Source organism: Sceloporus occidentalis, unplaced genomic scaffold (assembly GCF_023333645.1).
Source record: "Sceloporus occidentalis isolate IW3139 unplaced genomic scaffold, rSceOcc1.0.p SCAF_10, whole genome shotgun sequence".
NCBI lineage: Eukaryota > Metazoa > Chordata > Lepidosauria > Squamata > Phrynosomatidae > Sceloporus > Sceloporus occidentalis.
This window is the reverse complement of record NW_028316990.1, coordinates 22,062,772-22,086,268: the sequence shown is the minus strand read 5'-3', so window position 1 is coordinate 22,086,268 and position 23,497 is coordinate 22,062,772. Positions and strand designations below refer to the sequence as shown.

Below are 23,497 nucleotides of genomic sequence, written 5' to 3'. Positions count from 1 at the left end.
GCAATCTTTCCCAAGGCTGGCTAGGGGTCATCTCTCAAGGAGACCCCAGGCGCATCAGGACACCTTCCGCAAGGAGAATGCCAGAGTCTGAGCTGCTAGGCTGCAAAAAGAGAAGCACGCATGCGGTGCGTGTGGCTAGTGGCTTGGCCTCCCGTCCCTGCTGGGCTCACTCTGGACATTAGCAGCAGCAGCAGCAGCCTCCCTCCTGAGCATAAGGGCCTGCTTCCTTCTGCTGAGCTCCAAGGAAGCCATGCCACAGGAGGCCCCCGAATGCTTCGCGCCAGGGCTCCCTCCGGCACACGACGACGACGACGAGCGCAAGGGAGCGCCCCCCACTTCCTCGCCTCCGCCTTCACGGAACTCGGCAAAGCGGCCTCCGTTTTGTCCGACGCCGATCGTCCTTTTTTGTTGCAACGGCAGCATCTCGCTTCCGACCATTGTAATCCGCCTGGCTGTCAGGGAAGAAGGGGAAATAAACAGACACTGAAAACTCCGATATGAATGTAGTCAACTCATGCTCCTCAGCCGCGCGGGACTCGCCCTGGAAACGAGGGACATGCCTGGAGGGAAGGGATGGGGAGAGCCGGGGCTGGATCCGGCCTAAGCTGCTCCTTACCTCCAGGCTCCCTGCTGCCTCCTCCGTCGTGCCTTGCACTCCTCAAAGCAGACGGCTCGAAGGGTCCCTCCGCGGGAGCCCCTGCCTTTCCCTCCCTCAGGACCCCAGAAATGGACCCCTCTCTTGGCAGCCGGAAGGAACCTCCCTGGAGAGGACGCGGGGAACCCGGAACTATTCACCGACGGACCCTCTGCCGAGGGAGGATTCCTCTGCGCCTGCGCGGCTGCCAGGCTACGTCACGCGCCCCGCCCCGCGTGACGCCACCTCGCCGGCTAGCTGCCCACCCGACCCTTCTCTTCCCCCGCCGGCGGCAAGTCTCGCGAGAGCTGGCGAGACGTGAGCTGAGCGACTCGCCAGTGCCGGAGCGAGCCGACCGGAAGTCCCTCCCGCCGCCAGCGGAAGTGGGCATTGTTGTCGCTGACGTCACTCGCGGAGGACGCGGGCGTCCCATTGGGTCGCGCTCGCGTTGGGTCGCGGCGCCGTCGGTCGGTCGGTCAGTAGCCCGGTCCCATGGCCAGCACCGGCAGCCCCCTGGTAGGCAAGGCAGCCAAGCAGGGATAGGGCGAAGAAGAAGCCTAGGCCGCTGCCGCCGGAACGGGCCTCCGCCAAGGCCCCTCCGCAGGCAGGCAGGCAGGCGGCGTCCGTCCCAGGCGAGCTCTGGCTCCGAGGGTGCGTCCCTTCGCGGTCGTCGTGGCCCGGAGGAAGGCCGCGTGTGGAGCCGAGGCGGTGCCTCCTCCCTCCCTCCCTCCCTCCCTCCGTTCCTCGGGGCTGCTGCTTCTTCCTGGGCAAGAGAGGCAGGGCTGTGCCAACGGTTCCCCTCCGGGGAGGGCTGTTCCGCGCCGCGCGGTTCCCGGAGCGTTTCCGGCCACTGCCTCCCCCGGTCCGTCCCCGGAGGGTCCCCCAGGCTCCCCTTCCTTGGGCCAGGCGGCCTTGTTCCGGGTCTGGGAGCGGGTGCTTCCGGAGCCACCGAGGGCCCTGCGCTCCCGGCTCTGAGCGCGATGTTCCCCTGGTTTTCCTCCCAAGCGCATCTCCCTCTCGAAAGGCAGCAAATAGCTCTGAGTCCAAAGGCCCGTCTTCCGGGCAGATTGAGCAGGGATGTCTCCGTCCACGTGGAAGTGGAGCAGGCAGAAGAGTGTCTTCCTGAAAGCCCTTGCTCCGCTGGGGAGACCTGGCTGTTGGGAGAGCAAGGGGGCTGCCCTCTGCCTGAGCTCAGGTGCCCAGGATGCCTCTTGCGGCTGAGGCTCTGTGGGCTGCCAAGGGGGCTGGGGAGGTCTTGCACTGAAATGGGAGGCAGCGGCTGGGAAGGAGCCGGAAGCAGACACAGGGAGCCCCAGGGTTTGTAGGGCCCAGAAACAAGTGGAGGGAGAAGCAAGCACCTTTAGGCATTGCCAGAAGGTTGGCTGTCAGGAGAGATAGCAAACGGAGGCTCTGTGGGGAGGGCAGTCTGAAGAGGACCTTGTGGAAGAGATGGCTGGAGGAGAGGGGCAGCGGAGGCTGCTGGTCCTGCCCTGTCCCACTTGTGGGCCTTTGGAAAGAGAGCAGGGCAGTGGGAAAGAACCCCATGGCCTGGGTGTCCTGGAGGGGCTTCGCCTGGCTGGGTGGGCTCTGGCAGGCAAGCGGGCGGTTGCCAGGTGCCTTGATGACTTCCTTGCAGGGTTGGTGGGTTTCCATTTGGTTCATGGCCATTTTGTGACTCCTCTTATGCACTATCCCTCCCTGCTTCCTCAGTATGATGCTGTTCCCATCCAGTCCAGCGTGGTTTTATGTTCCTGCCCATCGCCACCCATGGTGAGGAACCAAGCAGTTTCCAGCCCTCCGCCTCTAGCTGCCTCCTGTGGCAGCAGACCGGGTCTGAGCATGGAGAGCGCTGCGACGGAGCCCCGGGCAAGTGCAGAGTCCTTGCAGCAGCTGCCTTCCCAGCCGCGGAAGAAGCGGCCTGAGGACTTTAAGTTCACGAAGATTCTGGGTGAAGGCTCTTTCTCAACAGTGAGTACCTTTGCCTGGCTGCGAGCGCACTGTCTCTCGGTGCTGCCACCAATGCACACACTATGCCCAGCAAGTTGTTTTCTCGTTTCCCAGGATTTTAGTCCCTGTGGTCTCCATGCAGAAGGGCAAAAAAGCTAAAAGTGTGTGTGCTCCTGTCTTGATCGCTGTGATTCCTGGCCTCCTGCGGTGACTTCAGGGTCTTGAGCCACGCTCCACCCCTTCTGCCCTTGCAGAGGCCTGGCTGTCCAGCACAGCCACCTCAGCAGGCCTGGCTCTCTTGCTTCCATGTTTCCTGTCACCCTTGCCCCATGTACAGGCTCATAAGGAAATTGCGGGCCCTGTTTCCCTGGCATCTTAAAAAGATTGAGGGTTGCTTTTCTACTGGGCTCCACAAATGCCCTTCTGCACCACAGAAGAAGACCATTTTTAGAGCAAGCCTCCCCTTCCTTATATAAATATCTATATATCTGGGGAGTACTGTAAGGGAATGTGGTTTCCTCAGAGAGAGTGTGATGCGCCTTTGTACTGTTGACTAGGTGGTCCTCTGGGCTAATAAAGCTTTGCTGGTGGCCAGATTGGGGCCTTTTGCAAAGCTGTTCCCTCCTGATCTGCAAGGACCCTTTTTAGGATCTCGTGCTCAGATTGTAATGGTATCTTTCCTTCGCCTGAAACAGGTTGTCTTGGCCAGAGAATTGTCTACCTCCAGAGAATATGCCAGTGAGTAATGCCTTCTGTCAGGGTGGGAGTGGGCTGAGGCCGTTGTCTGGTGGCCCCTGTGCTGGAGCCAAAGGAAATGCTGCCATTGCTTCTCTGGGGGCAAAGGTTTCACAGGTCACCGGGCCTCTGAGCCACTTCCTACCTGAGCAGATAGTTTGTCACTTCTCCATTGAGACTCCAAGCAGATTGTAACTCATTTGTTTTTCCAAAAGTTAAAATTCTGGAGAAGCGTCACATCATAAAAGAGAACAAGGTGCCCTACGTGACCCGAGAGAGAGACATCATGTCCCGCTTGGACCACCCTTTCTTTGTAAAACTCTACTTCACATTTCAGGATGATGAAAAGCTCTGTATCCTTTGGGATGAAAATGTTTTCATGGCAATACTTTTTAAGAGTAGGAAATTTGGGCGGAGTAGAGTGCTTCTTTGATGTGCTAACCCTATGATGTTTCCATAATTCTCATTAAAGTTTTTGTAGTGAAAGTGTGGAGAAAGTGGGTTCCTCAAGACCCCTGACCAGCTCTGCATGGGGTTTAAGATCCAGTTACCATATAGATGGCTGCCACTTTCTGGGCACATAGGGCCCAAACAGACAGGCCAAAATAAAGCTGCTTTGGAGGTATGTTGTTTAAATGATGCATGCGTCCTAAGATGCCAGAAGCTGTGCCAAAGCTGCGCTCCAATCCTTAGGACTGATGCGTGGCTTTGGTGCGGCTTCCAGCCTCTTAGGACGCATGCATCATTTAAACAGCATACCTTCAAAGTGACCCAAAGCAGTTTATTTTGGCCTGTCTGTTCAGGCCCGTAGCCATCAATTTAGAATTGCCTCTAATATCTTTGTATTTTTGTTACTAAGTCTAGAAATTTCTAGCAGAAATCATTCTTAATGGTACACTCAGATTTTGGACTCGGTTATGCCAAGAATGGGGAGCTTCTAAAATACATCCGCAAGATTGGCTCATTTGATGAGACATGTACAAGGTTTTACACGGCTGAAATTGTGGCTGCATTGGAGTACCTTCATGGAAAGGGAATTATTCACAGGTAAGGTGACAATGTGTGGGAATGTGTGATAGGTCTTTGGCATCTGTCTCTTGCTTCCCTTACCCTCACCATTGGTCACGGAAGCAGAGTGGAATGCCTTGGGGGTCAACATCCATCTAGCCAGTGGTGGGACATTTAGGGGGCAACGTGTAATAGAAAGTGGTGGAGATAGTTTCACTCTGGGGGAAGTGGCAGCAGTAGTGGCAGTTTGCCCAGTGTTGAGGCTGCAGAATCCCTCCCTGCCCCATGTGCCTATCACTGGTGGTAGAACAGGACAACTGGGATTTCCAGCTGCATATGGCTTATCTTCATAATGTGATCCATGCTCCACCAGGACATTTAGGATGCTGTTGGGGGGACTGGAGGTAGAGTGATGGCTGCAGGTCCTAGAATGACCCGTAAGAGATTTTTCTTTGTGATGGCAATGGGAGCGCAATTCCTTCTGCATCCTTTGCCGGCCATTTTCCCAGTGAGGCTCACTTGCAAGGGACGCCACGCTACATTCTGGGCTGATGCTCCGGTGCTCTATCGCCAGATCCTTTTTGGCCTTCCCCTCCAGAGTCTACATCTTTTTTGCTCACTTGTTGAATCTGCCTTGCTCCTTCTCATTGATTCTCATCCAACTGAGGTTCATATCTTACCTGCAGAGGTGCTATCTCACTCAGTTTGGAATTTTCTTGTAAGTTGGGGGAAACAGGAGTGAGATGCTGCTGTTTGGTGTTGGCTTCAGGCACACAGCCTGGTCTCTATGAACTGTGTCTTTTGCAGGGATCTGAAACCAGAGAACATTCTGCTGAATGGAGAGATGCACATTCAGATCACAGACTTTGGGACAGCAAAAGTATTATCTGCAGACAGCAAGCAAGGTGTGTGCAGTTTGATACCTCTTCCTGGAAATGAATAAAGTAGCCTTTATCATGTTACTAAAAGCTGGTTACGGTCTCTGTAGAATTTGATGGCTGTCTATGAGAAGAAAGGTTAAACTCCAGTCGTCATCTGTTGGAGATGCAGCCAGGAGCAGAGAGGGTTTCATTTGGGCTGGGGGAAGGGGGGGCTAACCGGATGCCACTGAAATGAGGGAGGGGGTCAGTGGTGCAGTAGTGGGGTGGAGGGGAACTTCCAATGTAAGATCCTGTCAACGTCCAAGATCTGTAGAAACAGCTGATAAAAGGTGATGGAATCGCACAGCAGAAAGCAGGGCTCTGTAATCCAGTACACACACAACTCTGAAACTCGATACCGAGAGGCCGAAAGCCTTCAAGGGAGGCTTTTGTTGTGCGACTCCCAGCCTCGCTCAGACTTTTAGCAGCATGTCATCCTTCACTTGTAACTTACCTGTCCTCCCAACCTTACAGCTTGGGTCCAGGCTATTTGAAGGCTCTCCCTGTCCAAACCCCCCGGGAATATTAAGATGCTCCGGAGAGGCCCTTCTCTCTGTTGCACCACCGTGTCAGGGGCGTTTGGTGGGAACAAGAGAGAGAGCTTTCTTGGTGGCTGCTCCCAAGCTTTGAACCCCTCCCAAGGGAAGCCAGGAAGGCTCCATCCCTGCTGTCCTTCCAGCAGTAGATAAAGATATTCTTATGCCGGCAGGCCCTTGCAAACTGATAAGGGCTGGGAATGTTGTCTTAATGGAATTTTTTAAGGTTTGTATTTTTAACATACTCTATTTTAACTCATAACTGTTTTAACTTTTAAAGTTGTTTAATTGTTTTTTAAGTTTTATATTTATACATTTTAATGTTGTATTGTTTTTAAATTGTATTGTATTAAACCTGTTGTTCACTGCCTTGAGTCCCTATATAGGAAGAAAGGCAGGGTATAAGAAAATAATAATAATATAATAATAACAACCTAACTTTACCCCCTATATGAACCTGCTAGAGTCTTGGGACCCTCAGGGAAGGGGCTTCTCTTTGTCCCACCAGCATCACAGATCCTTCTCTTAAGGACAAGGGAGACGGCCTTCTCAGTGGCTCTGCCCTCTGTGTGGAAATCCCTCCCACTAGAGGCTTGGTTAGCCCCTTCTCCGCTCTCTTTTCATGGACAGCAAAGCTTTTTTTTATCAAACCAGATTTTAATGAATAACTCCTTCCTGGGGGCTCTTTTTTATGATGTGGAGACTCCTCTCTTTTTAACGTTGTTATCTTTTTGAATGTTTTTATTATAAAAAATGGTTTTACTGTGGTTTTCAAATCAATGTTTAATTTTTATTAACAGGTTTTAACGGATCTTGTTTTAGCTTTGTGTTGTTTTAGCCTTGGCTCTCACTTTGGGAGAAAGGTGCTCCCCAGTGGAATTCAAATAAATAAGTAAATAATGTAAAATCTCCCCAAAAAGTCTGCTAAGGAGGAAAAAGTGGATGAGCTGCTTGTGTGTGCAGAGAGAGAATGTCTGTTTAATGGGTAGTGCTAGGGACTGCCTGTCTGCTTGCAGTCTCAGTTAATGATGGTTGTTTTTCCCTCTCCAGCCCGAGCAAACTCCTTTGTTGGGACGGCCCAGTATGTGTCTCCCGAACTCTTAACAGAGAAGTCTGCCTGCAAAAGGTGAGTAGCCTGCCTTTCCCCGGAAGGCTTTTGAGGGATCTGCGCATATGTGTGGGGAGGGGACGTCTTTTACAGGTGAGGGGGGTCTTCCTTCCCAGAGGTGCCTCCTTTGCCACACTGTGCTCCAGTGCTCTTCCACAAGACAGTTTTAACCAGTTTTGGTCCCAGCTTTTGGAACTTGCCTTCTCCTTTGTTTCTTCCTAGGCATTGAGGAAGTATCGGAGTTTGGCATTTACCTTCTTAACTATAACATAATAGCAAAACTGAAGTTTTGATTTGGCTATAAGCAGTCCTTTTTCTTCTTCCATTTTACTTTTATTTATCGTCTGCCGTTAAGGGTAAAACAGTATCAAGGAGACTTCCAATAGCCAGGAAAAAAACGACATGGCAGCTTTCCAAAACACAATTATGAAGAACCCACAGCTGAACTTGAGATATAAACTCTAAAGTCCAGTAACATCTGGAACTAAAAACATACATTTTGATCTCTTACTGCTTGACATGTGCTTTGTTTCCCTCTCTGCCCTCCTGTATGGATGAAGTTCTGACCTGTGGGCGCTCGGCTGCATCGTCTATCAGCTTGTGGCAGGGCTTCCACCATTTAGAGCTGGGTAAGACTTTGCAGGGCATGGGTGTCATGGTTTATGGATCAAGTAGGCCAGGGCATCCGCATGCCCTCCCATGTTGCTCAGCCTTTGGACCAGTTAATGGGTTGTGGGGAGTGGGGGCATGTAGTTGGTGCTCTCCATTCCCTACCTTTCAGCTTCCCTGCTCCCACTTCACAGCATTAGAACTGGGGCCCCTGAGATCTCCCCAGGCTTCCCAACCCCCCTCCCTGCCCCTATGGTTGGCTTTCCCAGATTTCCCTGCCAGTCTCCATGCCTCCTCTTTCCCAGAGGGAGGAGAGGGGATGGGAAGGTGGAGGAGGAGGAGGAGGAGGAGAGCTGGCCATGGAGGAAGCTTGGCTCCCGGTCCCTCTCCATGCGCCGCCACCCAGCCTCCCAGCCAGGCCTCTCCTTCTCCCACCCTCAATGGCAGAGGGACAGCAAGGGTGACCAGACATGGGGTGCATGGGGGGAGGTGATCACTGTCACTTTGGCCTTGCCCATTTCCACTTCCCCTAAAGAAGGGCAGCTCTTCCTTGGCGACGTGGGGGGAAGATCTGCATTTGTATGCTTCATGTTTGTTTGGTGCACAGAAAATGTATAGCTTTTAATCTCAGGGTGTAGCTTTGGAAAAAATTTTCCTCCCATGAGACTATATCTGCATGTAAAACTAGATACACACATTTTTCCCTGCAGGAATGAGTATCTTATATTTCAGAAGATAATCAAGTTGGAATATGAATTCCCAGAGAAGTTCTTTCCTAAAGCAAAAGACCTCGTAGAAAAGCTTTTGGTAAGTGAATTTGGTTCGCCAAGGAGACTGAGAGAAGGCTGGAAGTCAGAGCCTAGTTGGAATGTACTTCTCTGCCCCTCTGTCTTTGTGCCAAGCCTCAGTTGCCCAAGATCCGTTATCCTGGAGCTATGGCAGCCTCTCTCCCCTTTCTCCTTTGCTTTGTCCTCCTTGCCTCAAATTCCTCCCCTTGTCCTTGGGAACTCTCTCCTGTTGGGTCTTGGAAGCCCCCAGACAGAACACGTCCAGCACAGATTGGGCTCTCCATGGCTCCTGCCCACCCCCCAAATCAGACTGGTCTACCTACTGGAGTATAGTGCCCTTTTCTTCCCAGAACTCAGTGCGGGGAGGACCTGGCACCCCCTGTGGACTGCAAATGACTTGATGCCCACATGCCCTGGCCATGGCAATCTGTGAGCTGCACCCACCCACCTTGTTCCATTGAGAGGAAAACGGGCTACCTGCTTGACTGATTTCCTAATGGTTGAGTACCCAGGCAGTTATGAGCTCAGCCAGCAGATCTCAGCCTCCCCCCTCCCCCCCCCCCCCAAAAAAAAAATGTTGCTTTAAAATCACTCCTCGTTTTGGAGGAGATGTAACTGTGTCTCATCTTTATCAGGTTCTAGATGCTACCAAGCGGTTAGGCTGTGAAGAAATGAGAGGCTATGAACCACTCAAGGCTCACCCTTTTTTTGATTCCATTACCTGGGAGAATTTGCACCAGCAGACGCCACCCAAACTCACAGCATACTTGCCCGCCATGTCAGAAGATGATGAGGATTGCTATGGCAATGTGAGTGCCACCGTGCAGGGTCCCTGTGTTGCCCCGCTTGGAGGGCTCTGCAGTGGGCCTCTCTCCTCCTCCCAGAGGGAAGGAGGCCACAGTTCCAGCTCCCTCGTGGCCTTTCCCGCATCCATGTTGGGGCAGTGGGTTGGGAGAGGGGTGCTTAAGTGAATGTTGAGTGGCCTGGGAAGTCTCCCTCCTTCAGCTCTTTGGTGTTCCTGCTGAGTGGAGTTAGAGCTGCTTCTATTTTTTTGGCAGTATGACAATCTCCTGAGTCAGTTTGGCTGCATGCAAGTTTCCAGCTCGGCCTCTTCTCAGTCCCTGTCTTCCCCGGAGACATCTCCTCCACAGACCTCGGACAACAACATTGAGCAGTACATCCATGACCTTGACAGCAACTCCTTTGAACTGGACCTTCAGTTTTCTGAAGAAGAGAAAAGGTTGCTGTTGGCAAAACAGGCAGGTGGAAACCCATGGTAAGCCATCCATCCGTCTGCATGAGAGTTTCCCCACAGCATCCTTGGGTTTGCAGCTCTCCTGACTTCTGGTGTACTGTTCAAAACCAAGCAAGCATGGCAGAGGAAGGAGGGTGTCCTTGCAGAGCTGTAGGGCTGGGAGGGGCCTCATGGGCCAGCGAGTCCAGTCCCCATCCGGGGCATCTCTCAGCAGCGGCCGCCCGATCTCTGTTTAAATGCCCAAAAGGAAGGGGAGTCCAGTCCACTGGGGACGTCCTGGGAGGAGATTCTCCCCAGTGTTGGCAGGTGGCAGGGGCTGGCCTGTTTACTTGGAAGCTGGTGGTCTGAGGAGAGCTTCTAGCCATCTGGAGAGGCTGCTCCCATCTGAGGAGTTGTTGCTTCATCCTTGGAGAGGAGGAAAAACTGAACTGCGGGATGGATGACCAAGCAGCACTCTGGATGGTGGCAGACTGCAGTTCCCAGTATATCTCCTCACTAGCTGAATTCAAAGTGTTAGTCTGTAGAATCAGTATGTAGAGAGATCTTGTAACACCTTTGAGATTAACTGGAATAAGGAAGTTGGCCAGTGAGAGGCTTGGGCCCCTGTGGCTGGCCGTATTCTGTGGCTCCCAGGGTCTTCCGGAGGATGATGTCCTCATCGGGTAGCAACTGTCCAAACAGCCTGTGCCAAGACTCCTTGCTGGGCTGCCCATCTACCTCCACTCCAGAGCTGTATGTGGCAACGAGAGAAAGGTGGATCCTAATCATTCTCAGGTCTGGAAAAACCAAATTAAGAAGGGGCTTAAAGAGGACTCACATGGTCTGACTTGTGTGCTGGAAGCCCTTTCTCTTAGTCTTTGGATAGCCTTCCAACTCTGATCTGGGGGCCTCTGAATTCCTGCTGCTGGAGTCGCTGAGCCCTTGGTTGGGTGAGGAAAGATCTCACCCTGAGCAGTCTAGTCCGGAGGCGAGGAGGATTCCCCCAAAAATGGCAATGGGCAAGAGTGCTCATGGGAGTTGTAGTCCAAGGGCATTGGGACTGCCTGGGAGGAATGGGCCCTCTCTGCTGCCCAGCGCACTGACCCCTGGGGCCTCCAGAGCTGGCTCCTGGCTGGTTGTTCAAGTGCTGCAGCCACATCCTCCTTTAGAAAGACCCCTCTGCCTAACTGATGAAAATAGCACACAGTGATAGTTTTCTCCTCCTCAGGCACCAGTTCGTAGAAAATAATCTAATACTGAAAATGGGTCCTGTAGACAAGAGGAAGGTAAGTAGTTTGACTCTGGGCCTTTGAATTCCTGACAACTTTTCTCCTTGTTGTTTCTAGGGTAGAAACAACTTGCTCTTTCTGTGCCTAAGACGTTTTTAAAGTCTCTACTTTTGAAGCTTTTTAATTAAAAGTGGGGGAGGGCAAAGAGAGCCACTAAGAAGACCCGAAAGCGGATTCCCTCAGCAGGCAGTTCTTGGATCAGTGAGGGTCACTTGGCTGCCAACTGGGTGATGGAGCCAAGGACCCCCCTCTGTGGCTCCTAGATGGGGAGGGGGTACGGAGCCGTCAACTAGTCTTGGAGAAATTGCAGGCAGAGGGTGGGCAGTAAGGCCCCAAGTGCACTGGTTCTTCCTAGCCACAGTCCCCCTTTCTCTCTCTCTCTCTCTCTCTCTTACCCAATTCCTCCCTCCAGCCCTCCTTGCTTTTTTTGGGCTTTTGGGGCAGGCATCACACATGCAACAACACAGTGCTCATGGGACTGAACAAAGTCTGCTGAAGATGCCAGCCACAGATGCTGGCGAAACATCAGGAAGAAACTCTTCTAGAACATGGCCAGAGAGCCCCCAAAACCCACAAAAAACTAAAGTCTGCTTTGATTGCAGACCCTTATGGCCAGATGCGTTTGTCCTTCTGGTCTCCATGGCCTTCAAATCCCCCATGGGTACCACATGGAGACCCCATAGGATGAGCCGTATGAAGCCGGGGGCTTGCCCTGAGGAGTGGGAGGCAGCAACAGAAACCTTCCTGGCAGCACCGGCAGTGCTTGCCCACTAGTGCCATCCTCTGTTCCAGCTGGAGGGAATCTTTCAGCCCTTGGCTCTGAGGCAAAGGACCATCTCTGGGGAGCAGTTGAGCTCTCTGGTCCCTCATACCCCCCCCCCCCACTCCAAATAAGCAACCGAACTTTTGGTGGAGAAGTGACTCTGAGGCAAGGAACGGCAGGGCTGGGCTCCCTGACCCTCAGAGTCACGCCAGGGCATCTCTTGTCTTCCCTCCTCTGACTTAGTTCTGGCAGACGTGGGGTCAGCAGGGAAAGAGAGGGCTTGCTCAGAAGGCTCTCTGGGCCTCCTTGCTCCATTCTGGTCTCCTGACCTATTGGCCTGGGGGCCGCCCTTTGCCAGCCTGGGCTCAGCTTGGGTTCTTTGGCCTCTTCTGCAGGGCCTGTTTGCTCGCCGGCGCCAGCTGCTGCTCACTGAAGGGCCCCACTTGTATTATGTGGATCCCGTCAACAAGGTTCTGAAAGGGGAGATCCCATGGTCCCTGGAGCTGCGGCCAGAAGCCAAGAACTTCAAGACCTTCTTTGTTCACACAGTAAGTGACCCCTCTGGCTCCAATGCTAGTTCAGTGCCAGGGAGGGGGGGGCACTGCATGCCAGCCGCCAGCAATCCCTGAGAGGAATGGGAGATGTGGCCGCAGGCTTCTCGGACCTAGGCAGGTCGGGCGATACAACTGGTGGCCTTGGGCACGTTTGTTTGGTGCCTGGGGCTGCATAGGGAGAAGGGCCGATGGGCTGGGGCTTGTGCCAAGATGGCCGGTCCTAAGTCCAGCTGTTTGGTTGTGTTCCTGGAGCGAGTGGGGCTGGCAAGAAGGAGCACTGAATCCTTGTTTGTTTCCAGCCTAACAGGACGTACTACCTGATGGATCCTAGTGGGAATGCTCACAAATGGTGCAAAAAGATTCAAGAGGTTTGGCGACACAGATACCACCAGAACGCTGCGAAATGAGGCGGCAGCTGCTCATCCTCCTCTGCTCCCTGTTTCCCTCCGTGCTGCTAGAGAGCCACCAGAGGACTCTTCCCAGCCCCATTAACAACATCCACTTCCAGGGCCAAGCTCTTTCCTTCCCAGAGGAAACCAATGGAATTCAGGGTTGCTTTACTTGCTTTGTGCTTTCTCAGACAGACTCGCTCCCCCTTCCCTCCTGGTCGACTGCTGCAAGTGAGTGGCTGCCTGCAGACTTCTTGCTGCTGCAGTTGCAGCCCAGAGCATTGGGGATCTGTGGCTCCCGTGACTTTGCAATTGCCAGCCCTGCCTCTGGGCTGCGTCTGGGGGCTTTGAGTGCCTCCCCAGAGTGGGCAGCAAGCAAGCAAGCCCTGCTCCCTTCTCCCCTGCTGCTGCCCTGGCCCTTTCCCACAGCTAGTTTGCAGGCGCCTGGCACCGGTGGCGGCAGCGATCAAGCGGAAGGTGGGCGGTGGCCTGGGGAGTTCTCTGGGCCAGGCCTGCTTCCGGGATTCTCTGCGGATGGTACTTTCTTTACTCTCATGTCTTGCAAATACACTCCTTTGCAGCTGGAAAGAGGGAAATGCTGGACATGGTGCGCGAAGCCCTGGTGTTCTTGTTCCGTAGCATTTTAAACATGGAATTTTAATTTGATGCATTTACATGTTTAAAGAGCATTGAAGTTACCAGCATGCTTTTAACTAATACTAACTGAGAGGTTAACTAGTTGGTATGGAAACTGCCTTGGTGCAACGGAGAGCTGCTTTGCCTTCTTTCTGGAGGAGCGGTGGAGAGAGACGCTTCCTCCCTTCGCAGGGTCAGTCGGCCGGCCGGCCGCGGCGGATGGACAGGAGGCTTTGGGCGGACGACCGGACAGAGGGAGGGAGAGGCTGCTTGGGGGGCGGGCGACACTGTCTGTACAATTGATGACTCGATCCGTTGTCTCTGTATAATGAGGTGTACAAATATTCCTGCATTGTTCGTTGGCGAAGCGTCGTCCCTTTTAGCAACTTTGGAGATATTTTACATGACCTAAATATATTTAAGCCTCCACTGATCAGACTCATGGCGGCCTTTCTGTGCGTAACTGCCCTCCTCTCTCCCCAGAGTGTTGCTCCAAGATCGTTCCCCAAACGTTTGGCCAAAACTCACCAACCCCCCCCCCCCCCATCTCTCCCCAAATCCTTATTTCCACTCCCAAAATCACACCAAAGGCTCTGAAAAGGACCCATTTTGCTGTGAAAGGCACCAGATTGGCAACACTACATTTCCCAACTCAGCGGCCGTGACGCAGCCAGGCCCTGCCTCTCTCCCTCCCGGGGAGGGAGGGAGGGCCGGAAGTGGAGGGGGCAGGGCGCCTCTGCCCCGCCGGACTTCCGGTGCGCATGCGCCGCAGTGGCCCCGGGGCGGAGCGGACGCCTTTCAGGGCGGACCAAGTTCCGGCGCGGAGCCAGGATGGCGGCCGAGAGCCCTTGCCAGCTGCCCGAGACCATGCCTCCGGCTCCGGCGGCTTCTGAGGGCCTTTCGGGGCGGCCCCCCTCGCCCCCTTCCTCCGCCTCCTCTTCTCCTTCGTCCTCCTCCTCCTCCTCCTCTTCCTGCCGCCGCCGCCGGCGAGGAAGCTCGGGCTCCTCTTCCGCTTGGTCCCCCTCGGCCTCTCCGCCCCCGGCGCCCTCCTCCTCCCCCCCGCGCTGCCCGGCGCCGGCTCCCGGGAAGTGGGTCCGTCTGAACGTGGGCGGGACGTGTTTCCTGAGCACCCGGCAGACCCTTTGCCGCGACCCCAGGAGCTTCCTCTTCCGCCTCTGCCAGGCCGGCCCCGACCTCGACTCCGACAAGGTGACCCCCGACCTCCCGGGGAAGGAGGAGTAGGAGGAGGCGGAGGGCCTCCCCTGGGCCTGGGCTAAACGCGGCCTCCTTCCCCCCCCCCCCTCTCTCTCTCTCTCTCTCCGCGCAGGACGAGAGCGGCGCCTACCTGATCGACAGGGACCCCACCTACTTCGGGCCGGTCCTCAACTACCTCCGCCACGGGAAGCTGGTCATCAACAAGGACCTCGCCGAGGAAGGTAGGGGCGGCGGCGGCGGCGGCCTCGGGGCAAAGCCTGGCTGCGAGGGTTCCCCGGTCTCTCTCTGCTGGGAAGCAGGGCCCAAGGCGAGGGCTCTGAGGCCGGTCTCCCTTCTTGCGCCAGGGGTCCTGGAGGAAGCCGAGTTCTACAACATCACCTCCCTCATCAAGCTTGTGAAGGAGAAGATCCGGGAAAGGGACAGCAAGACCTCCCAGGTGAGCCCCCTTCCTCTCTGCCAGAGGCCTTTCCTTTAGGAGGCCAGCGGGGCACTGCCTTCCAGAAGGAGCCCCAGGAGCCAAGGGGCTTCCTCTTCTGCCATTTTGCCCTCGGACGCCTTGACTCCGGGGGTCCTGCCGGCGGCGTCTGTGGGCCGGGAAGTGGGCCTGGCCAGTGGGCAGCCTTCAAGGGACAGACCTGGAGACCAGGGGCCTGGAGCAGAAGAGCCCCCTTCCCCCCAAGACAAGTTCTCAAAGTGTAGCCTTTGCAAAGAAAAAGGCTGAGAAGAGTTGCAATGGAATACTTTCTCTCTTGGGACGAACAAGGCTTCTCTTCAGAAAACCACGTCCTGGTCATCAGGGGAAGGAGGCAGGGAAGAGTAAAAGGGGGACAGGCAAGGCTAGGAGAGGCCTCTGACTGACTGACTGGTCTTCAGCAGATAGGCTTTGCTGAGAGGCAGCATGGTGCTGAGGCTTGAGAATGGGACTGGATTAGACTGTTTTGTTGCACAAATGATCAAATGGGAAAAGGGAGGAACAAAGAAGTAAGGATCTTGAAGCCTACTGTAGGAGAGTGTGGCTTCCTGGTTGTTTTAATGAAGCCTCGTGCCTCTGAGAAAGTGCAGCCGTTGGGGGACTTCTTGCCAAATGGCCCCCAGCAGCCAGAAATGAACCTGCCATAAGCCATGGCCACCAAGTGCATTTTGTGACTCGAACCTAGATCTCCCACGGTGGCCACTGTGCCGCACTGGCTCTGCGCTTACGGGCGTTTCGCTTCCACAGTCAGCGCCTGCAAAACCTGGAGGGGTGGATAGTGCAGAAAACGGCAAAACATTGGCCTGTGTTTCAGGTGAAAACAGCAGGGGCGGTGGTCTATGGGTGGGACCTTGCTGCACATACACCTGTAGCAACCATTTTGGGTCACGCTGCAAAAAATGAGTCATAGGTTTTGTGGGGAAGTTGAATTTCTGGGTTTGTAGTTAGCGGAGTGCCTTCAAAGGGTCAGCTGGGACTGTGGCCCCCCCACTCCCTCTTGCTCCTCCTCCGCCTGTTGTTTTCCTCATAGGTGCCCATCAAACACGTTTACCGGGTGCTGCAGTGCCAGGAGGAAGAGCTGACGCAGATGGTCTCCACTATGTCTGATGGCTGGAAGTTTGAACAGGTAAGGGGCTGGCAGGCAAAAGGCTGGGTGGCCTTTGCAAGGTTGGTCCAAGAACGGATCAGCCGCCATGGTATCAGCACACCTGGGGTGCTAACAAGCACACTTTCCAGGGACTTGATGTGCAGTGTGGGAGTTGCACTGACCAGAAAAATCAATTAAGATCATGCCTTGTGACATTGGGAAAGCTTAGATACAGCATTTCATGAGTGGCGTGTGTATTGTATAGTTATGTCAGCTCTCTTTGGTGTCTTTAAACAAGTTGTAAATTGTACTTGATAACCCAGTGCACAAGGTTTAGATCACTCGATTGCTCTGTGCTGGACCTCTTGCTGTCCGAGCCTCTTTATTTGGGATACTCCTGAAGTGCTATAAGTCTTTCAAATAAAGATTTTGCTTCTGGACCTGACTTATGGTTTCCTTGGTATCTCCAAGCCTCTGAGCACCACCATCTAAGGCAACATCTTCCTGTTAAGAGATGCAGTAGGTGGGGAGGGGAGGGGAATAAGAGCACTAGAAGGTTCCTGAAGCAGGTTCCAGGGCCAGCATGGCCAGTCGAATGCCATGGGGAAGCCCACCAGCCGCCCCAGGCTCATCTTCCCTTGTGACTGCTGTTGAGAAGCATAGTGTCTGTGACTGGGGAAGGGACAGACAGGCCAAACACCCCCGCATACATTTTTCTTCAGTGGCTTTGAGCTATTAGGGCTCTGAACTGTTTATTTGAAGTAGCCTCGTTCTACTGTGCAGCTGGAACAGCCTCCATATCAATGTGTTGGGGTTTTCCATAATATTACATTGGAGGCCATGTCCCAGGCTGGAAGGTAACAGGTCTGAGCCTTTGCCTTTCTCTTCCAGCTGGTTAGCATTGGGTCCTCTTACAACTATGGGAACGAAGACCAGGCTGAATTTTTGTGTGTCGTCTCCAAGGAACTGCATAACACTCCATATGGCACAGCCAGTGAGCCCAGCGAGAAAGCAAAGGTGAGTTGGCAGGAAAGTGCTTCCACCGCAGGGGCTGCTGAAAGCACAGCCTTCCTGAAGGGTCCTCTCTTCATTCTGCCTGGTGTGTGCCTGCTGTGGGCCCTTCCTTGAATTAACGGCTCAGCTTGCTTGTGAAGTCGAAGGCTTTCATGGCCAGCATCCATAGTTTTTTGTGGGTTTTTTGGGCTATGTGGCCGTCTACCATAAGAATTTATTACTGACGTTTTGCCAGCATCTATGGCTGGCATCTTCAGATGTTCTCTGTAGATGCCGGCCACAGATGCTGGCGAAACATCAGGAATAAACTTTTATAGAACATGGCCACATAGCCCAAAAAACCCACAAAAAAACTATGCTCAGATTGTTGGAGGGCAGAGGTCTGTCACCCTCCAACCTCATGCTACATCCAGATGTAAATTTTGACCAGAAATAACTGTGTGCTAATTGGAAATTAGCTTTTAGACGTGAATGCAAAAATACCTCCCTGACAGTGGCGAGTGGCGACGAATTGCTTTCTCTGGACTGAGCATCCTTTTCCCAAAGGAGAGCTGGTCACAACTGTCCCCAAAGCCTGGGAATTGCTAGTTTCTTCAGTTAAAACTTGGCAAGCATTACAGATAGACGGAAAATGCTTCTGTCCACTTTTCCATAAAGCTGTTGGTTAGATTTGTCACCATCCCAGAATTTGTTGATCTTCAAAATTATCAAGCTGTATGTCAGGTGACCTGAAAGCAATGCTTTTACTCTGTATGCGTCACACCAGACTTCGCTCTTTACCTTTACTTTCTGTTGGTCTTTCTCTTTGCAAAGAGGCTGCAAGTTAATCATATATGCAAATGTGAAGGAAGTATCTGATACCTCTCTTGTATCTCAGGACTATGACGCTCAAGAGACTTGCAAAAAAGATTCCAGCAAAAGTGCCTGAATTAATGAAAACCACCCTGAAGCCACCAGATCCTGTTGTATATTGAAAGCTAAACTGGGTCAGCTACCTGGTTGGTACTTGGATGGGAGACTGCCAAAAAAGACCAGGCTGTAGATGAAAATAGAGTCTAAAATAGAGGCAGGAACTGACAAAGCCACCTCTGAGGGCTCCTTGCGTAGAAAGGACCCTATGAGAAATCCATGGAGTTGCCATAAGTTGACAGGTAAAGGCGCAGACAGGCACACACTTACAGAGATATCAAGAAGACATCATGGTTTGGTCATCATGATATGGCTTCAGTGCTTGAGATAGCCCCATCTGAGACTTCTGCTTTGGCCACAAAGCAGCAGGTGAAACAGCTGTGCCTTGAGCAGGTGCTTCTGCTTGTAGGAAGAGGCTCAGCTGAGGATCAAACAAGCCGCTGGCACACTTTCCATATGGAGTTGTTGCTCTCCTGCTGAGCTGCTGCAGTGTTTGTGGTGCAGAGTGAGTGAAGAGCACCAGGAAGGTGTTGAGATGCTGAATGCGTGGAACAGACAAGACTCTAAAGGCCAGTGCGCAGCTGTTGGACTGGGCAAGGGGCAGGAGTGTGGCTGGAGGCTGGAGAAGGCATTTTTAAAAGACTAAGTGCATTTATGCATCTTTTTTTTAAAAATGCTTTTAAAGATTGAGGGATTTTTTTATTTTCAGCATAAAGCAACCAGGCTTGTTATATGTTACTGCAAATTTTAACCTTCATTAAGAAAACAAAGTCAGTGTGGGGAAGCTGAACACATGCCAAAGGAAGAAGGGAATGTAGACTTACTCTGTAGGGCATCCCCTTGTTTTCCCAGAACAAAGGGGCTCGTCTTGCTGGGTTACCCCAACACCAATGCCTTCCCAAAACAACCCATAAACTTGCCAGCAGGGCTTCTCTTTGGATCCTTCCCCTGCCCTCTTTCTCCAGATCAGATACGTTGATCTTCTGGCAGCTTCCTCAGCGTTTGGTGTGAGCCTTGGCAGCTCGGTTGCCCTCCACCTTCCCTTCCCACAGCAGACTTCTGGAAGGCTGCGCAGAGAGCGTGCGCACTTGCTTTGGCTTGGCTCAACTCTCTCTTTCTTTCTTTTCCTTCCCTCCCCTTTCTTTATACTTGCTGCATGCTGCTCAGAGTGAAGATGAGGAGACGGATTACGATGTGAATGACTCAGATTAAGTGTGGGTGCCATGGTGAGCACTAGGAATCCACCCCACCATCCTCTCCTGGTAGCGCATTTTGTCTTTGTGATTGTAGCTGGCTTTACCCCCATGCTGTGTGGAAACACATCCCTAGGCCTGCCTTTGTCTGCCTGGAACCATCCCTGATGTGTTTTAGCAGAAATGTGTGTTGCGGCTCATTCTACTCCGAGGGGGAGAGCCTCTATTGCTGAGGCCAGACAGTGCTTTCGCTTGTGCAGCAACCTTCCCTGCCCTGCTCAGCACTGATGGAAGGGCAAAAAAGCCAGATGTGGACAGACAAGAGATAGATGTGACCACTTGGGTGCACATCTCATAGACAGCAGGGCTTCTCAGAGCTTGACATGAACAGTTTACTTGTGGGTTGTGCTCTCCTATTCTGTCTGACCTCCCTTGGTTTCAGTCTGTAGAAATGGCTTTGTCCTGATCCCAGATCCGAAGGCCTCTGGTGTCTACAGTGGCCACTTGGACTGAGGTGAGGTGGCAGGGAGCCTGGCTGTTGTGTCCTGGAAGTAGCTGCAGGGTCCCTTGCAGGGGCCAAGATGGAGCAGGGGCTGACCATGAGCCCCATTGTCTGGCCACAGCCATGCATCCTCTGAGGGTTCCCCGGCCCCTGTCCTGTCAGGTGACATTGGGCTCAAGGGATACAAAGAGCGGGAGTAGAGTCTGCAGGTGGTAGTTGCACAGAGGTGACTGTGGGGCACAGGTGCCCTTCTGCTGGAATCCACAACTGAGGCTGGGAACGAGCTGCGAAAGGCTCCAGGTTGCCTCTGGAGACCTGCCTTTTGAAGGAAGGAGCCACTGCCTGGAATGCAGTGGCTTCTAGAATGGGATGAGATGGCCTCAGGCCTTCCAACAATCAGCGCAGGACCCTCAGCAACAGGGCAGAGGCTCCCTCAGGCGGAAGGGACAGGAGGTCTTGGCCAAGGATGGCTCCTGTGCCAAAGAAGCCCTGCTGGACAGGTGCGCTGGCTGGTGGCCAGATCAGGGCTGTTTCTTTGTTGCCCCTGCCCACAACAGAGACCGGTCACCAGAAGGGCGGCAATTTCTGCTGTGCGCCTTCTCTCTGGACCTCAGGGGACCAGGAGCCTCCAGTCAAGCAAGGAGGGCTGCCCTGCCTGCCTTCAGGCAAAAGGTGGTGCTGTTAAAAGACTCTCCAACCAAACAGAGAAGGAGGGAGTAAGAGGAATTTCTAAAAGGGGGCTTCTTTTTGAGAGGCCGTGTCAATAGAGACATGTCTGGGTCTTTCCATCAAAATGGAAAATGCAACTGTTAAAATAAAATAAAATACGGTGCCAAAATAGTCTAAAGGCACCAGATCCTTTCTGATCTTGGAGGTTAAGCAGGGTCAGCCCTGGTTAGTGCTTGGATGGGAAACTGCCAAGGAATACCAGGTGCTGTGAGCTGTATTTTCAGTAGAAAGATCTGCCAAAACCCCACCTCTGAAGATTACTTGACTAAAAACCCTACAAGAATCATAGGGTCAGCAGGTGGCTTGAAGGCACACACACACTTTCCCCAAGTGTCATGATCTGGAACTCCAGTGAACAGACTTCTTCCCATTAAAGTTAGAAAATGATTGCTTTACATGTCACTGAATCACTGGCTGTGAAGAAACCAGCTCCACAGAATACAGTGCTCAATTTGTCTCTAATCTTCCATCAGGCCTCTAGTTAAAGCTTCATTAGACCCCCGCAGCTCAGTAGTTTGCTCTGAAGAGTCAGGAAAAGGCAGGAGAGGTCTGACTTCATATGGGAAGAATTAATACAGAAAGTGACTGGGGGTTGGGAGCAGATTGCCATGATGCCTCTTGGGGCGGAGGGCGGGGTGGGTAAATACATAGAGGTTGCTGTGAAAGAGTCCGTGCTGGAAACCTTGATGCACTGTAAAAACTTGTTTTCTTCAGAATTGGGGCAAAAAAGGTAACCTAAGTCTCTGCAACAAACACAGTCCAATAAATGTAAAACAAGAGACAGGAGGAGGAAGAGGACATCTCCCTTACTGGACATAGATGCTCTCAGATCCACTGGCATAACCAGGTTTTCCTGTCTGCAGACTGGTCCTTTCTCCCCTCATCACTAACATTCATTTCCGTATTTTGATGGAAAGATGGCAAGTTGGGAGGGGGAGAAAGAAGCATCATACTACTTATCTTTACTGCTCCAGGCGAGCAAATAATTTGTTTGAGGCAGATAAGGCGGTTCATGCTGGACATGGAGCCAGGGCATGGATCCGGTGGAGGGTTCCCACCCCTGCCCCCAAGGGTTGTTTTTGTTTCCCTGAGGCTTGTCACTGCAGCAAAAGCATTCATCATTTTGCCCATCCCAAAAGCTCTTTTCTCTTTTCCAGAGGGAAACAGACATACTTCCCATGTACCAAACCTAAGGCTGTCTTGTTCCCAGAGTGCCAGACTTGCCAAAGTGGAGTCATACCAGTGGTTTAGTTCCTCCCATCCATGAGGGCATGAATGCCTTCCCTGAAGGGATGCCTTCCCTGAAGGACAGAGGTATTATGCAGGGGAATAGCATAGTCGCTGAAGGTGGGGCTGCAGAAACGGAGCCATTGCTCCGGTGGCAGCAGCCGTGGATGGAGCCTTTGGTAGCTATTTTGTGCCTCTGAATCAGGGAGAGTGTGGGACTCATGGCGTCTTGCAGGTGAGTTTTGCAGGGACTGGGGCTGTAGGTGCCTGGTCTGCTTCACCCGTCTCCCTCCCTCAGAGTTGGGGGCTTCGGTCCAGGGTTCAGCAGCCGCTGCCTTGACTTGAGCCAACTGCAAAAAGGGTTCCTTCCTTTTACTTGGTTCTCACTGAAGCCCTGGATGGTGCTGAGAGAGGGCCGGGTTCAGTTGGGAGAGCCCTTCCAAGGCCCCAGTCCTGTTAGAACAGTTTGTTATTCCCAGTCAGTCACCATGTTTCTCCCTTTCAGATCTTGCAGGAGCGCGGTTCGAGGATGTAGCTGTGCTCCAGAACGGAATGACGAAGTCCTTTCTTTTGAATCGCCGCACAAAGATGCATGGCACCAGGAGGAAGCCGCTTTTCCTTCTATGTCCTTGTGTGTCTGGATTTTGGGCCTTCTGCGGATGGTGCCCCCTCCTGGGCCCTGGTGCCTGCTGGCCATTGTGCTGATCCTGGCCTCATGGAAGACACCACAGATGGCCCTCGTGCCCACGGCTGCACATGCTTCCCCACCGGTTGGTCTGCCACTTGGCCCAGGGCTCCCTGGACAAAGCCTTGTTCGCTGCCAGGGACTGGCTTGGAGAACCTCCTTGGTGCCATGTCTCCTCCGGGAGCCTCTCTCTCTCTCTCTCTGAGGAAGACGGACGCTGACCACACGCAAGCAGCCATGGGCCTCTCCTGGGCTACTCAGCTGTGCATCTGCCGCCCCCCACTTTTGGCCTCTGTCTCTGGGGAGGCCTTTCTCTCTTGCAAGCGTCACTCTGGGGCCGAACGAGGAGCGACGCCTTCCTTTCAGAGGCAAGGGCCCAGAGGGGCCTCAAGAGACTTTAGGGGTACCTGAGAACGGGAGGCAGCCCTGGCACCCCAGTCTCCAGACTGGTCCAGTTGGTCTCTGGGGGGGGGGGGTCTGCTGGCCCAGAAGCCAAGGAGCGAAAGCAGGCCTTCCTGCAATTCTCGGCTGGACGCTTGCAGTCATTCTCTTGTCATCTATGCAGCCCTTTGTGGCGTTTTGGAAAGCACTGGTTTCCTTAAGAGAGGCCTGTGGCCAATGTGAAGAAACACGGCTGGAGCTGTTTAGTGCGCTGTGTTTACAGGAAACTTCGTGGCATGCTTTTGAAATAGACTGTATGCTTCAAAGCTCTCTGCTCCAGAGAAGAGCCATGCCTTTCTCAGCTGACCCTACTTTGGACTCTTTACTTAGAGGACTTGCAGGAGTCTTGCGTGGACTGGGCCTCTGCCCTAAGCCTGCGCCGTCTGCAGACCCTCCAGCCCTCTTTCCCGCCCAGACTGGGCTCCGCAGAGGGAGGGAGGGAGGGAGGCTGGGGCTGGGCTGCATTCTCCGAAGTGAGGCTGTGATTCTGGGAGTGAAGTGTTTCTACTTTTATACTTTTCTAGGCCTCTGTCTTTCATTTCCTTAAAGCGAGTATCAATCAGGTTTCCTCTGAAGAGTAGCGTCTTATTTCTGGCGCCTAGGGAACCGAGCGCGCTGCTGCCCACGACCCCCTTCCGCAGCCTCCCCGGGGAAGCAGCCGCGGCGGAGGCGCGGTCGACCCTGCGGCTCCTTGTCCTTCAACGGGAGGAACGGGGCGCATTCCCTGGGGTCCGTCCCTTCGGAGCGCCCTTCTCCCGCGGAAGGAGCAGGGCGCGTCCGGCCAGCACTCACTCTCTCCCCGGATCCAGCGCGTATTCCTTCGGCCGGAAGAAAGCGGGCCTCCGAGGCTCCCGTACTTTCCGGACAGCGTTT

General features: G+C 53.4%; 2 protein-coding genes across 4 annotated transcripts; both read left to right on the top strand.

The window, feature by feature from the left end:
• Window positions 1-1,026: 1,026 nt before the first annotated feature.
• On the top strand, window positions 1,027-13,583 carry LOC149306149 (3-phosphoinositide-dependent protein kinase 1). 2 transcript variants are annotated; one of them, XM_089539689.1, is made up of 14 exons: window positions 1,027-1,109; window positions 2,345-2,602; window positions 3,277-3,319; window positions 3,532-3,669; window positions 4,219-4,363; window positions 5,132-5,229; window positions 6,831-6,906; window positions 7,449-7,517; window positions 8,208-8,304; window positions 8,921-9,094; window positions 9,344-9,561; window positions 10,748-10,805; window positions 11,967-12,119; window positions 12,425-13,583. In XM_089539689.1, the coding sequence occupies exons 2-14, from the start codon at window positions 2,402-2,404 to the stop codon at window positions 12,530-12,532; spliced, it is 1,578 nt and encodes a 525-aa protein (XP_089395815.1). In that variant the 5' UTR covers window positions 1,027-1,109; window positions 2,345-2,401; the 3' UTR covers window positions 12,533-13,583. The 2 variants fall into 2 exon arrangements, with proteins under 2 accessions (XP_089395815.1, XP_089395814.1); XM_089539688.1 differs by having other exon boundaries at window positions 1,044-1,150.
• A 360-nt stretch (window positions 13,584-13,943) lies between these two features.
• On the top strand, window positions 13,944-23,188 carry LOC149306148 (BTB/POZ domain-containing protein KCTD5-like). 2 transcript variants are annotated; one of them, XM_089476827.1, is made up of 7 exons: window positions 13,944-14,359; window positions 14,478-14,586; window positions 14,710-14,801; window positions 15,868-15,963; window positions 16,816-16,941; window positions 19,015-19,073; window positions 22,004-23,188. In XM_089476827.1, the coding sequence occupies exons 1-6, from the start codon at window positions 13,982-13,984 to the stop codon at window positions 19,057-19,059; spliced, it is 846 nt and encodes a 281-aa protein (XP_089332953.1). In that variant the 5' UTR covers window positions 13,944-13,981; the 3' UTR covers window positions 19,060-19,073; window positions 22,004-23,188. The 2 variants fall into 2 exon arrangements, with proteins under 2 accessions (XP_089332953.1, XP_089332954.1); XM_089476828.1 differs by lacking the exon at window positions 19,015-19,073.
• Window positions 23,189-23,497: the final 309 nt, after the last annotated feature.